This window comes from Netta rufina (genome assembly GCF_964035555.1).
Source record: "Netta rufina genome assembly, chromosome: 1".
Taxonomy (NCBI): domain Eukaryota; kingdom Metazoa; phylum Chordata; class Aves; order Anseriformes; family Anatidae; genus Netta; species Netta rufina.
In genome coordinates this window covers 53,805,757-53,819,853 of record NC_140123.1, presented here as the reverse complement: position 1 = coordinate 53,819,853, position 14,097 = coordinate 53,805,757, and the positions used below count along the sequence as shown (strand labels likewise).

Sequence of the window (14,097 nt, the reverse complement as noted above, 5' to 3'; positions counted from 1 at the left end):
CCCCCCTCCCGCTCCTCCTCCGTCCCCGCCCTGCCGCCTACTGGCCGCGCCCCTCCGGGTTCCCCCCGTTTCCTACGTGGCCGTTGCCTGGTTCAGCCGTAAGGCAGCGCAGCGTCGTAAAAAAAAGGTGGCTGCTGTTATAGGGGTGAGCCGTGTCGCGCCGCCGCCGTAAAGCGTGGGCGATGTCGGGGCCGCAGCCGGTGGCGGCGGCGGCGCCGCGCTTCGAGAAGCGGCTGCTGGTGACGGGCGGCGCCGGCTTCATGTGAGGGGGCTGATTACAACAAAATACCACCCAAAACCACTTCTTCGTACGCCCAGGGGCGGTGGCGGCGGGTTGGGAGGGTGGTAGGGGGTAGGGAGTAGGGAGTTGGCAGTTGGCTTTGTAACTTAGAGAAGTCGAGTAATGAGCTCTGTCTAGTACCAAGGCTGTGTTCTAATATATACGTACATATTTTACATATACATACACATACATATATATATATAGCATGTCCCTAATGTATAAACTTAAAGGTATAAAATTCTTCTAGGATGCTAATAGGCTGTAGTGTATACTGCTTCTTTTTTAATAAAAAAAATACCTCTTTTTTTTTTTTCTTGTTACAGCACAAACTTTTAGTCCTGTTTTTATTTATCAGTATGCGGCAACTGAAATACTGACGTTGCCATGTCTTAAAATCCCGCAGTGAGATGCTCTTCCTCCTGTCTGTACTGCTCCTTCTTCCCCCCCGTAGCCTTCTGGTCTTGCTAAACTGACTTTTAATGTTGTTTGATTGACAGCACTCGATATTGATTTGTCAATTGGTATTGATTTGTCATCGCTTTGTTGCATTAAGGCCAATAATGTAGTTGTAAAATCCACTTTTCTTCTTTCATCCTGTAGTGCTTCACACGTAGTCGTGTCCCTCGTCAAGAACTATCCAAATTATCTGATTATAAACCTAGATAAAGTAAGTGGGTTGTCTTCTTTCTTACTAAGGAATACCTTTTTAAAAGACTCTTAATGTAAACTACAGTGTGTTGAAATTTACTTGAAAAACTATTATTTGCTAAATTTATGTTTAACTCTCCCTTTGCTCCTGAGCAAAAACAATTTAACTGATGCTGATTTTTACAGTTCTGTGCCTGCTACAAATAATTATGTATTGCTTATAATTTGCGTAAAGAGGAAACTTTTGAAGTTAGGGATATCTGCTTAATAAGTCTTACAATCTAAAGATATCTTTCAGACTTCTGTGTTTTCTTGTATTTCATAATGTTTACTTGCAAAATAGCTTTTCTTTTGAAAGCAGTTTTTACTTTAATCTTAAATTTTCTAGTAATTGGGTTGGAGCTGAATTGGCTTGCTTGCTTTTTTGAAGACTATTTGTTGATGTTCTGTGGGTATTTCTTTTTAGCTCGACTACTGTGCAAGTTTGAAGAATCTTGAAACTGTCTCAGAGAAGGAAAACTACAAGTTTATCCAGGTGATAAAGCCTTCTTTTTCTTTTCTAGGGAACTTAACTTTGTGTGTGTGTTTGTATCACGGTAATGTAGTCTCCAGAGCTCCTCAAAACCTAGGGATAAAACCACTGTTTTACCATAAATGAAAATTGAGATTACTTCTACTAATTTTCTGTAGAGAATAAGTCAGTGTTTGGAATATGCCAGTGTGCTTGATGCTTGGCTTGACACAACAGCAGTAACTAGAGTTCAGTACCTTTATTAGTAGAGTCCATGTCTCACCCAGAGAAGTCTGTGACAGTATGCGGCTGTGTGATAGTTTGTTCGGCCTCTTACTTGAAGCAGTCTTTTGAAAATTGGTATATTTTATTGTATAATAAAGGTTCAGGGTTGGTAAAAGCCTGAGTATGGAGATAACCGGCTTTAGGAATGACTCATTTACTTCCAAGCCTGCTTTTGATAAATGGTGTGGACAAGATGGCCTTTGATTTGGCTCCTTCATGCTTAGACACTCTCTTAGGTTCTGCACCTTCAAACACTGCAGCTTGTTATATTCCATGGTGTGCATTGTCCTCTTTCTTGTTCTATTTGTGCTAGGAATCAAGCTACATTCTTCCTTTTACTGCTGTTGATGTTGTGTGTACTTTTGTAGTTGTTTTGGAACAGGGTCTAGATTCAAAGTATGTCTTTGCTTTCTAAAATGTTGATGTTTACTGTTCCAACAGTTTACTGTTCCAACAGTTTAGGCTTCAGACAGGAGACAGATCTAGATTTATTGTTCAGATAAATATTCAGACTGCTAGGTTTGTATGCAGAAGTTCTTTTTCTGCCTGTAAGTCAGTGCTGATGCTGGCCTGTTTGTTGAGCTAGGCTGCCTGAAATTGCAGGTTATCAGAGAAAAGCCCACAGTTTTAGTTTTCTGAAATAGCAGCTATCTACTAATCTGTCACAACTATTTCAGAGGTAAAAGATGTAAACTCAGCTTACTGCTTAGATTCAGGCAAGGTTGGGAAATTAACTTTTCCACATGTCTGGTTACCCCAGTGCCTGTTTTTGTAAACCTCTCTTTATTTTCATAAATATTTATCCCTGAGCTGCTAGATAAAATCTGCTTGAGAGGTAAGAGGATATGTGGTAAGTGAACGTATGCAGTTTCAGGATGCACAAACTGTTCTCTTGTTATTTTTCTTACTGTTTTTGACACCTTTCAGTATATGATGTGATATATACGAATGCTAAATAAAGGCCTTGTTACCTGCATGTGTACTGGTGCTTAGTTACCAGTGCACAGAGTTCTAGAAGGCATCTTGTAAACCAAGCAGGAGGATGGTAAATGCTGCTTCTGAACAAGAGAGGGAATACATTTTCACAAAACTTACTGTGAGAATAATTCATTCCAGCTATTCCAGTCGGAATTTAGTGTGGTGTTTTCCTCTTTCTTTTGCTTATTTATTTATTTCTTTATTTTGAAAGAAGGTTGGCTAGAACTTAGATGCAGATGGCAAGGTATTTACTCTGACAAGAAAAAATGCACTGAGAAAACACTCCCCAAGGGTCAAGGCCTAAGATTAGAATTGTGATGCTACTGCTGGCCTTCAGAGAGAGCAGGAAGGATAAATGCTGTAGAAAACTTCTTTGTTTTAGAAGGTAGAGAAGTAAAAGCTTAGAGATCTCCATAAGGCAGTATGAAGGGTACTGTAGTACTTCCAACAGTTTTAATTGCAATTTATGTTCTTGCTCAGCACAGTGCCCTTCAATGCATACTAGAGGAAGACATACTTTGTTAAAGGTTGAGGATTATTTCTGTAATTGTACATTTTTTTGACAATGGGGAGGTCTGTGTAAATACAAGTTACTTTTAAAAAGCTTTCTTAAAGTACCTTGAGATTCTTAATCATCTTAAGTCTGAGGCAAAGTCTACATCTGACAGTATTTTTAGAAGAAACATATCAATTTGAGTGATCTTATTGAAAGCAATCTTAAAAGAAAAAGGAATATTTAATTTTAAAATTCAGTTAAAAAAAAAAAAAAGGTAACTAATTCTAGCCATATTAATTAAAATTTGGGTGTAATATGGGTCTGAAGTATTTCCTGGAGTGTTTTGTGTTCAGGGATGAGATACAGGAAAATCCGTAGATCTTCCTTCTGTTTCTGACATACAGTACTTCTTTGAGGCTGTTGTTCAGAATCATTGCTTGAGAACTTCTTAAGAGGTAGGTGAATTTGAACTATGTTCAGTTAATTGCCTTGTTCTTGAAAATACGTAAGTCTTCCTCCCCATGCCATAGCTTTTGAAGTACTGTCTTGTTTAAGTTGAGGCAATAGATGATTATCAAAAGCTACTTCTCAGCTTGTATTTACATTTGAAAGTTGCTGTTGATTGTGTGTCGGACTAACAAATGGCTTGTGTGTTGATGCCTGACTCTTTTCCAAATCCATCAATTTTTCTGGTGATAAAAAAAATACCCTTGGAAGACATCCATCTATTTTGACAACAGTGGGGATGAACTTCACCTCTTATAATGCCACTAGGTGTCACTGTCTGCCAGCCAGACTCCAATAACTTTCCTGTTTGCTGTAGGCACTTGTTCTGACCTTAGCTTTCAAGTTACAAGTTATACTTCTGTTGTGTATATTCTGGGGGTGATATTGTTTATATTAAACAGTAATATAAAACCTGAAAGGAGGTACCTGTTGTTGAGGCGGCTGCTCAAAAAGCAATACAGTGTTGGTATTTTGCCCCAAACTCAGTTGGTAGCTGTATTTGTATCTGTGAAAAACTAAAAGAAAGCATCTTATATCTAAAACTCTAGATATTCATATCTTGTTTGCTCTTCAAAGACATAAGTTCCTCTTTTGACTGGACAGTCTTAGTTTTCTGTTACTGCTATTAAAGAAAAAAATGAGTAATACTGTGGTTCTGATATAAGATAAATGCTTTGGCTTTGCAAGCGCGTACTTACTGCAAAACTTTCTCCTGTGCCTCCTGTATAATGGTTTGTTTATGATGCTTGAATCAAATTACAGCATATTCGTTATTTAAAGAAAAAAATTTTTTTTTTTTTTTTTTTTTTTTACTGTTCAGGGGGATATTTGTGAACCTCATTTTATAAAACAGCTTTTTGAAACTGAGAAGATTGACATAGTCCTTCATTTTGCAGCCCAAACTCATGTAGGTGAGTATTGTTGTATGTTTTGGTATTATTTTTGTGTGTATGTTTGTTTGAAATAGTATACTGATAATTTTTATCTTTTTTTCCCCCATTCACTTAACACAAGGATACAGTTTGATATCTTTGCAGAATACATGATTGAAGGCCTGGCAGCCTTTTTGACTTAAGGAGTTCACAGCTTTAAGGCACTTCATTATTTTGATTGTGTATAAATGGAAATGCTTTTTATGTATAAAGATACTTTAAATTCCATCTAGACTTGTGTAACATACACTGTAGTAGTGGAGTCATGAAGGTAATTTCACTTGATTGGCTGTAACCTTGCAGGAAACACTAGAAAGTAGAACTTAAGAGTAAGCATTGCTCCCCATTGGGTCCTGCCAGGGCTCTAAAAAGAGAGAAGATGAATTATACACAGAAGTACCTGGTTTAGATTTATTGCTCTTCTGTAAAATTGTTGATGAGAAGTATTCCTATCATATTCTGTTCATCGTGAGCAAAAGTCCTTGAAGAATTCTCCAGGAAAATGCTTCTCAGAATTATCAAAATTGATATGCCCAAAGTCGTTAAGTTGGTGGAACAATCCTAAGAATTAAAACAGGTGGTGGTTTATTAACAGTAATTGGTGTATGTGAATGTATCTTATGACGGTGTTTGAGTGATACTTTCCTGACTGAGCTTGGCACTTCCTAAAGGAGGGAATTAGTTATGCTGCCACTTAAATGAAGCTAACTTATGTTATTTCAAATTGCACCATCTGTAGCTAATAAGCTTTTGTTCCTCATTCTGGCCTCTTTTTTGAAGCAAAGATTTTGTTTTCAAGTATATATAGAAAGTGGCTTAATTTAATGGTGACTGTGCTATCTGACAAAGAACTAGTGATAAAATCCCAGTCTATATCACTGCCCTTAATATTATGGTTCAATAGAAAGCTATGTATTGCCTAAATTTAATCTTTTTTTTGGATGCAGATCTTTCATTTTGGCATGCCTTGGAATTCACCTATGTGAATGTTTATGGCACTAATGTACTGGTTGCTGCTGCACACGAAGCCAATGTGGAGAAGTTTGTCTATGTCAGTACAGATGAAGTATATGGAGGCAGCACTGATCAGGTGAGTTTGAAAGAGCATGAGGTTCTAACTAGTAGAACTTTCCTCAGCCTCTCTAAATGTATGATTTTGAGCTATTTCTGACAATAGTTGAACATGTAAGTAGGTACTAATTGCTTCTAGAAAGCCAAGTATCAAAATTGTCCTGAAGTTTTTTTGTTGGTGTTGTTAATAACATGTGAATGCTTCAAAGAGATAGATACTCCTTGTGAATCATAGCAGGGATTCTTAAAGATATATTTTGGGGGTGGGGAAGGAAGGAAGGAAGTTTTTTTTTTTTAAAAAAAAAAAAAAAAAAAAAAAAGTAAATCAGGATCAAGTAATTTCAGAGGCAAAGGCCAGACAAGAACAGTGAGTCTTTTAGTTATGCATGTAGGTGATAGTTGTGAGTGGCACCTTAGCAACTATATAGTCCCTCCTTTGTTTCATTATCGTTTCTCTCTTTTTTTTTTTTTTTTTTTTTTTTTCCCCAAGTGGCAAATAGATAAAACTGACAGGGTAGCCACGAGGAACAAGACAGAATTGTTGGAGCCTTGTTTTTGAAAGGCTGTGGGCTGAAATTTTATTTTCCTTAGAGAAGAAAGTTTATAGAGAAGGGGGAGTGGACCAATTTTATTTAGGACTGAAAGCTCAATTTACTGGCTGTGGTGTCATGGTGCACTCAGAAGCAATATGAGCTCAAAGAGGATTGAATTTCCTTGTGTCAATGGTTATTATTTTGCAGGGTAAATATCTAAGGATCCGCTACTGTGAGATACTTGGCTGGAAGTATAAAAGTATTATTGCTGATATTCTGGCTGACCCTTGTGTTTGATAAGTATTGTCTTGGGTTATTGGTTGTCTCCTTTCTAAATAGGGGGGTATCTTTCTCAGTCTAGTGTGCCTGAATATTTTAGAGATGTTTATTTCAGTTGCAGCTGTAGCTTTTGTAACTGTAAGACATACCTGGACTAAAGAAATTGAGTAATGCAAGCTTTCATTTTAGGAATTTGATGAATCCTCACCAAAACGCCCTACAAATCCCTATGCCTCCTCTAAAGCAGCTGCAGAGTGTTTTGTTCAGTCTTACTGGGAAAGGTACCAAGTAAGTTAATGCACGCTTCAAAAACTCTGAAGCTCCTACTTAAATGTATATTATACGTGTGAGAGTGTAAAAGTCAGTAGTAGACGACATGGTGCCACCTCTTTCCTGGTTGCTGGTGTTGTAATTTGGATAGATCAGAGTATATCAGCCACTTATTGGTGGTGAGGTCATGCAAAGGGCTGGAGAGTGGTCAATTATTTTTAGATTCAGAAATAAAAAATCTGAACTGTAATGTCTAAAGTTATTTTTGATAAAATGTTCAAAGATTGGTAAAAATGTAAAAAACAGTTGTAAGCTTGAGGAACGTCCAGATATACATAAGCAGAATATGCAAAATTCAAATTGTTTTAAGACTAATTTTATAGTGAATGAAGGGAAAAAAGACGAAAAGATTATATTTGTTTAAGCAAAGATGTTTTGAGTTTTCAATGCTTTTGATATGTTATTCTGCAAAGCTGTTTTTGACATCAGGTTGACTTGAATATGGTAATGACTGAAACACTTCTGTACAGTGAGGAAGTCTGCAGTCAACCAGACACATGTGTAATGTCCTATGGTGGGTCCTTAACAAGACTGAGAGGTTGGGAACATCTGTCACTATAGGCCTAGAGGCAGATAGCTTAATTAATGTCTGTAAAAGCTTTCAGGTATTTTATTAGGCACTGCAAGTGACATCATTCATTCTTTAACAAGAAGCCTGCAGTTTTTTTACTAGTGTATATACTTAATCTGTAATGACATGGATATTTTGTGCTTTTAAGTTTCCAGTTGTTATTACGCGAAGCAGTAATGTTTATGGGCCACACCAGTATCCAGAAAAAGTAAGTCAAACTTATGCTTTACTCTTAGCTTTGCTATGCTGTAGTTTAAGGTTTTAATAACGTTACTTTTTTTCTCATAAGAATGGACAGATTTTCCAAAAAAGCTCTGTCTTGGAAGTATATTAGTCAATGCTTACACATGGTTGTATATTCTGATCTCACACTAAAACATTTTCCCATCAACACAATGTATACAGGTGTTCTGGTTGTCAGTAAAGCATCAGTTCAAGACTTCCAGTTACTTACAAGAGTTTAACTGCAGTGGCTTTGTTCTGTACTTTTCCTAATTTTCAAATAATCAACTGGCAGGCTTCCCCTACAAATTACTTGAATTTACATTTTACCTGCTGTAGCTAAGAATATTAAATAACTGAGGCAACATTTAAAGTAACTTAGGAGAGATGAATCTGGTATAAAGAGACGTTCCAACCTGTATGGGCAATAGAGAAGACAAACCTTTCACCATCAGATGTATGGTGAGTAGTAGCACAGACAGACTTGTATTTTTTCTACGTAGTTCCATAGTCCCTTGCAGGATAGCCATTTAAAATAGTTATTAGTGAGAGGGAGATGCCTTTGTAGGTAATACCACGCTGTGCTAATGAACGGAAATACGCTAGTGGAGTGAATTTATTTGAAATGTAGCTCTATTTTGTGGTTCTAGTGAGATTTTTTTTACTACTTTTGTTTTTAGCCAAATAAGTAATTTGTATTCCCTGTGTTGTTGCAGATAGACAAACAATGTTTTCTAAAACATGTTTTTACTGATCTGTGGCTTGGCAAATGTTTGTTTGTGGATTGCCTGATGTTGGGACTATATTTCTGAGATGTATTGCTACTTGATTCCTTTAAACTTGTCCTCAAGTATCCACTTTTAGTTATTGTTAAAAACAATACTAGGGTAAAACAGATCTTGGGTTTTAACTAGTATGGCTACTCCTATGTTTAGGGTATGAAGTAAATTAAGAAGTAAAAAAAAAAAATAAATTCTGTGTGTTCAATTTGAAAACTTATTAGAGGGACCAACCATTGTGAAGTTTCTGGGCCATGATGCATGTATCTAAGCATATAGCCCAACATAATACAATTGTAAATATTCATGCTGCAAGCTGGTGTCTATCACTTCACTAGTGTTTACTTATCTTTAAATTCTCTATTGGCTCTCTTACAAATTTAATGATTTTAATGACTGGTACTCTTGCTATAGTTTTACTGCAACTATATGGTCAAACTATATTCTGAATAGTTTGCAGTAGTCATAACTGTTTAGACTCTAGTTCATTTCTTTGTGTGAAAAGTAATGGAACCATTCTCATATGTAAAAGCACTAAGTTTGTAACTGTTTGTTTGTAATGGATGACCAGAAAGGTGAGAGTTACAATGCAATAGAGGCATTTACTCTTAAAAAAAAAAAATATATATATATATATATATGTATATATGTATAAACAAAAATTGATTTCCTGTGAACTTCAGAAAAGGCAACTGTGGTTTACAAAATACTCTGTTTATACTAGGAAAAAAAAGCCTGCAGTTCCTAGGCTTAATGCATTGCTTGGTAAGACTTCAGTTTATTTGAACATTTAAAATTTATTTATTAAAGTATGTAATTATACTTGCTGGTGAAGCACTGTGTTCTTTGCAGAATAACTTCTAAAATAATTTTCTTTTGTTTTCTTGATGTTCAACTGTTTAGGTTATTCCAAAGTTTATATCTTTGTTGCAACAGAACAGAAAATGGTATGTAACTTTTTTTTTTTTTGTGTGGTATTTTTGCTGTGAAACTGCAATTAGTTGTAAATATTGTACGTTTTGTGAAATGATAATTTAATAATTAAATTATGAATTGCTTATTTCAGTAATAGGATTTCTTTAAAAAGAGTTGTTTGCATGTCAGCTATTTAAATTAAAGTATCTTCAGGTGAATTCTAACAGTAGAACAATTTAAGATGTGTTTTAATTGAATGCTTCTGTTTAGAAATTAACAAAAATCTTCTACTTCTTCCTGTTTTTTTTTTTTTTTGTTTTGTTTTTTGTTTTGTTTTTTTTTAGCTGTATTCATGGTTCTGGACTTCAAAGAAGGAATTTCCTATATGCTACTGATGTTGTAGAAGCATTCCTTACTGTTCTGAAGGAGGGGAAGCCAGGTGAAATTTATAACATTGGAACTAATTTTGAGATGTCCATTGCCCAGCTTGCTAAGGAGTTAATCCACTTAGTGAGTAAAAAGTTACAGTACTTGTCATTGCCCATATAAACAATTCTATAAACCTTTTGCTCTGTGAGGTAGTTTAGTGCTTGCAGCGGATGATAGAAAAACGATGTTGTAACCTTCCTGTGGCAGCTGTGCTATGTGCAGTACAGGCACTGAGTTGGCTATCCTGACTGGGACATAACTGGTGTAGCAATTAGAAACCATTTGATTTTTTTTTTCCACGTTGACTACTTTATTTTTGGTCTGAAAATGTGGAAGATTAAACTATAACAATTGAGCTATGAATGTTTAACAAGTGCCTGAATGAGCGAGAAGTATTGGAATTGGTTTAAGTAGTTTGACAGCTCAGTTTAGACAAAAGACTGTTTCTATTTGGTTTTTGTTTTTCCATGACAGATTGAAATCTAATTTTAAATGTATGTCAAGATGGTGCAAAATACAAGGGGGTGACTTTTTTTTTTTCCTCTTTCCCTTCTTACTAGATAAAGAAGACCAGTTCAGAATCTGAAATGGAGCACTGGATGGATTATGTCAAAGACAGGTAAAATAAAAAAAGTAAAAAATAAAAAATAAATTTAAAAAATGCTAAGCAAGTACAGGAGAGCTCTGTCCTGAAGGTTTCCTGCTGAATGCTTACATATTTATTTGCAAAAGTGTTTCTGGGATAACTTTTCCAGATTTAATTGCAGCTTTGGTTTGTCTCTGTTCTTCTATCTCCATTTCTTTTTCTGCAGCAACAGTGAGTCTCTGCATAGTTCTTATATCACTCTTTCTCTGGAGTGCATAGAAATCACGTGATAACTTCTGAGGAAGTGAAGGTTGTTTCGCTTTCTTAATTCTATTTGCTTGTGGACTTGATGTCTACAATCTGTATAGTGTATTTTAAAAAAAATTATTTTTTAATTACTTGGATCTTTGGAAAGCTTGTACTGCTTTGGAAGTACACTCTAATCTTCAAAGGCTGTCTGCAGACTTTCTTCAGACTTCTCACTGCTGAAGTTTGCTCTGGGAAAAGAACCAGTTTTACATAGTAACTGAATCCTTAAGGATATTTTATTCGCTACTTTGTTGTCAACATCACTTGAGAGGTGAATCCACCTCTCTCATTTAGCTAAGTGTCTCTCACTTAGCTTTAATATTTTGGTGTTAATGTGACTAGTTTGGATTTGGATGTGCTTTATAGGTTAGACCCACACTCCACAGACAGAAAGACGAACCTAGCTAAATTCCTAGCTTAAGATAAAAATACCTTCTTAAATGTAGATGTAAAACATTAGGGCAGCAGCAAAAACTGATAGCTTCTGTAAGTGTTTTTCCTGTGTGTAATCCTTAACTGCAGGCTTGGTTTGGCTCTGTTCTTTTATCTCCATTTCTTTTCTGCAGCAACAATGACTCTGCATCCTTCAGATATCACTCTTTCTCTGGAGTGATTAGAAATCACATATCTGCAGATAGCAGTTAAGTATTATTGTGGCCTTTAGAATTCTCACTTTCTGTTCGTATTTGGATGGTTTTCTTGGCAACTGAAATGTATTTAAATGCACTAATTTTTCTCTAAAAGGAAGTATTTTTCAGAGTCCTATATAAATGTGTCATGGTACCTGAACAAATTCCCTTTGAGCACATGATGCAAACGTTCAGTAGGTTTCAGTGTAGTTCCAACTGAGATGGTTCTTCATGTGTTTTGTGTCCTGTCTGCTAATGTTTAAAGATACATGGACTTGGGAGAAATAACCGCATGGGAATACCTCTTCAAAAGAACGCTGGGACCTTATAAAAGAGTATTAGGATACAGATTGTGGAAGTAAAAATGTGTGCTGTACTTATTGGAAGGAAATGTCTTTCTGTGTTGAATCTTGCAGTTTGGATTCTACATATTTGATAATAAGTTTGTGCAGCTAATGAGGCACTGTAACGGCAATGCTTTAGAAATCTTTGTACTTCAGATATGAAGTGTGTGAATATTTGTGGGCTTTCAGGATGTGAATGCAGTTATTGGAAAACACTGCCTTGCTTAGTGGTTGTCTAAAGAGCTGCAAATGCACCAATTTGCATTGACAGTGATTTGAGATTAGCATTAATTTTTGTGTGAAGACATTAATTCATATTTATTCTAGTAAATTCTAAGTAGTTGACTGTGCAAGCTGAATTGTGTTGTAGCTGCTCTCAGTTGTCACTTTTTTTGGAAGGCAGTGTAATCTGTTCAAGTTGAAGGGGATTTTCAAAACTGAAGCATACCTAATGATGGCTTGAAGACAGTGTGAAGTGCTGTGTATCTAATTAATGGAAGAAGTCTAACCAAATTGTTTTCCCTGTGCATTTTGTTTGTCAACAGACCTGCCAATGACATGAGATACCCAATGAGTTCAGAAAAAATGCACAAGTTAGGATGGAGACCTAAAGTGCCTTGGAAAGAAGGAATAAAGAAAACAAGTATGTCTGATGCCATTTACACAAATAGATTTGGAAGTGATGGGGGGAGAGAAAGGGAGAGGGGAGTAAAATTCAGTCTATAGGTTAATTAATGATGAGCTAAAGGGAATGAATTTATCGTTTTAATTTTACATAAAATTAGCTCCTTTTTATAAATTATAATTTATAAATTATATATTTATATTTATAAATATAAAAAGCTTATAATTAAAAAAAGTAGCATAAGGTACTGGAAGTAATTTTTATTGGTACAACAAATCTTGAATAAAGAGTTTGTAAAGGCTAAAACTAGATTTTTTTGAACATTATAGGTTAAATTCTTGCAAAATGAGAATGTTGGTAGTATTTATCTGTATAAATACTTGAGTTTCCCTGTTATCTCTGTTCAATTTGATTTATCAATGTTCTTTATGTGCTAGTTGAATGGTACAAAGAAAACTTTCACAACTGGAAAAACGCAGAGAAAGCTTTGGAGCCTTTTCCTGTGACAGAGCCATTTGCACAGCTTAATGTTCCGTAAGGTGGCAGAACTTGAAGGAATCTATTCTACCTCACACAGTCTTTTCTTTGAAGCCTGCAATCAAGTGACCACAGCAAATTCTAAATGTGTCCAAGATACGTGAACCATGATGAGTACAGATCTATAATATGGCATGACTTAGAAGGGTTCAGCACTTTATAAGTTTAACCTTATAAGTTTAATTTCAGCTTTTGGTGCAATATTAAATCTTCACTAGGTATAGATTTTTTATTTCTGAAGAGTTTTACAGGGTAAAGAATTTTTATAGTGTTATAAGTTAGTATAACTGATGTCAAATCTGTCTTACTCATCTCGAATGACAGGATTGTGACTACAGTGTTTGGGACTTCCAATGAATGTGTGTATATATGTATTTTTAATTTTGAAATTCTTCATCTGATTTATTGTTTTTACACTGTAATATATGTTTTGTCACTTTAAATAGTTGCCTTCTGTTTTAAATCAAGTGGAAAAGATGATGTATTTTCTGGAGAGCATAAATTGATTGATAAAAACTAGATATGGCAGCCATATGGTTCACAGTTCTTTTCTCTATTTTTGCAGTATTACTTTGTGTAGATGACAGTTTAAGCTGTTATCTACTCTAACTTTAAATGCCTCTTTGTAAAGGGGATGGGGAAGGTGTTAAGAAAGTAGCAGATGTTCTTACTGAAATTTCCACAAGCCATTTCTTAAACTTCATTCCCATGTCTTACAAGTCATCTGTTTACTGTATTATGTCCTTTTATGCTTTAATTTCCTTTTTCCTTTTCTAAATTATTATTGTAACAGACTTCAAATACTGTAATGAGATTAACATTCCGGTAATGTGACTTCCTGTGATGTGAAAGCTATGTACGATGAAAAGTTTAAAATACTTCCTTTGGATTGTGGATTGGCACACATTATTTGATGCTGTGTTTGGTGTGTCTGTGTTTTTTTTGACAAACATTTTAAAGATGAAACAAAATTTGAGTTTTAATATAAAACTTAGAAGGAAACTTCAGTGCTAAAAATGTGTCAATAAATTTTTCAGAATTGATTTATTGATTAAAAATTTACAGTGTAACTGTTTTCTCTTATTTGAGTAAATAAGCTGAGGTAGTATATACCTGTTCAAAAAGTAGATGGTGTGTTTTTTGTTTTTGTTTTGTTTAGGACACAGGAACACTTAATCTTCACTGTTTTGCCTTTGAGGTGACACGTGTAAAAGAAGAAACTTCTTGCTTAGTATAGAAGTATATTGATAAAAGCACAGACCCAAACAGTTCTTTTGCTTCCTCGTAGCTGTGGAAGT

The 14,097-nt window shown here is 35.3% G+C and overlaps 1 protein-coding gene across 1 annotated transcript; it reads left to right on the top strand.

Moving 5' to 3' along the window:
- Positions 1-182: 182 nt before the first annotated feature.
- Positions 183-13,752, top strand: TGDS (TDP-glucose 4,6-dehydratase; the record flags this gene model as incomplete). The annotated part of the gene is made up of 12 exons (XM_084301164.1): positions 183-262; positions 884-950; positions 1,398-1,466; positions 4,529-4,619; positions 5,588-5,730; positions 6,713-6,811; positions 7,573-7,632; positions 9,329-9,372; positions 9,685-9,850; positions 10,330-10,388; positions 12,183-12,280; positions 12,700-13,752. 12 exons carry the CDS (start codon positions 183-185, stop codon positions 12,798-12,800), a joined length of 1,077 nt encoding a protein of 358 aa, XP_084157290.1. The 3' UTR covers positions 12,801-13,752.
- Positions 13,753-14,097: the final 345 nt, after the last annotated feature.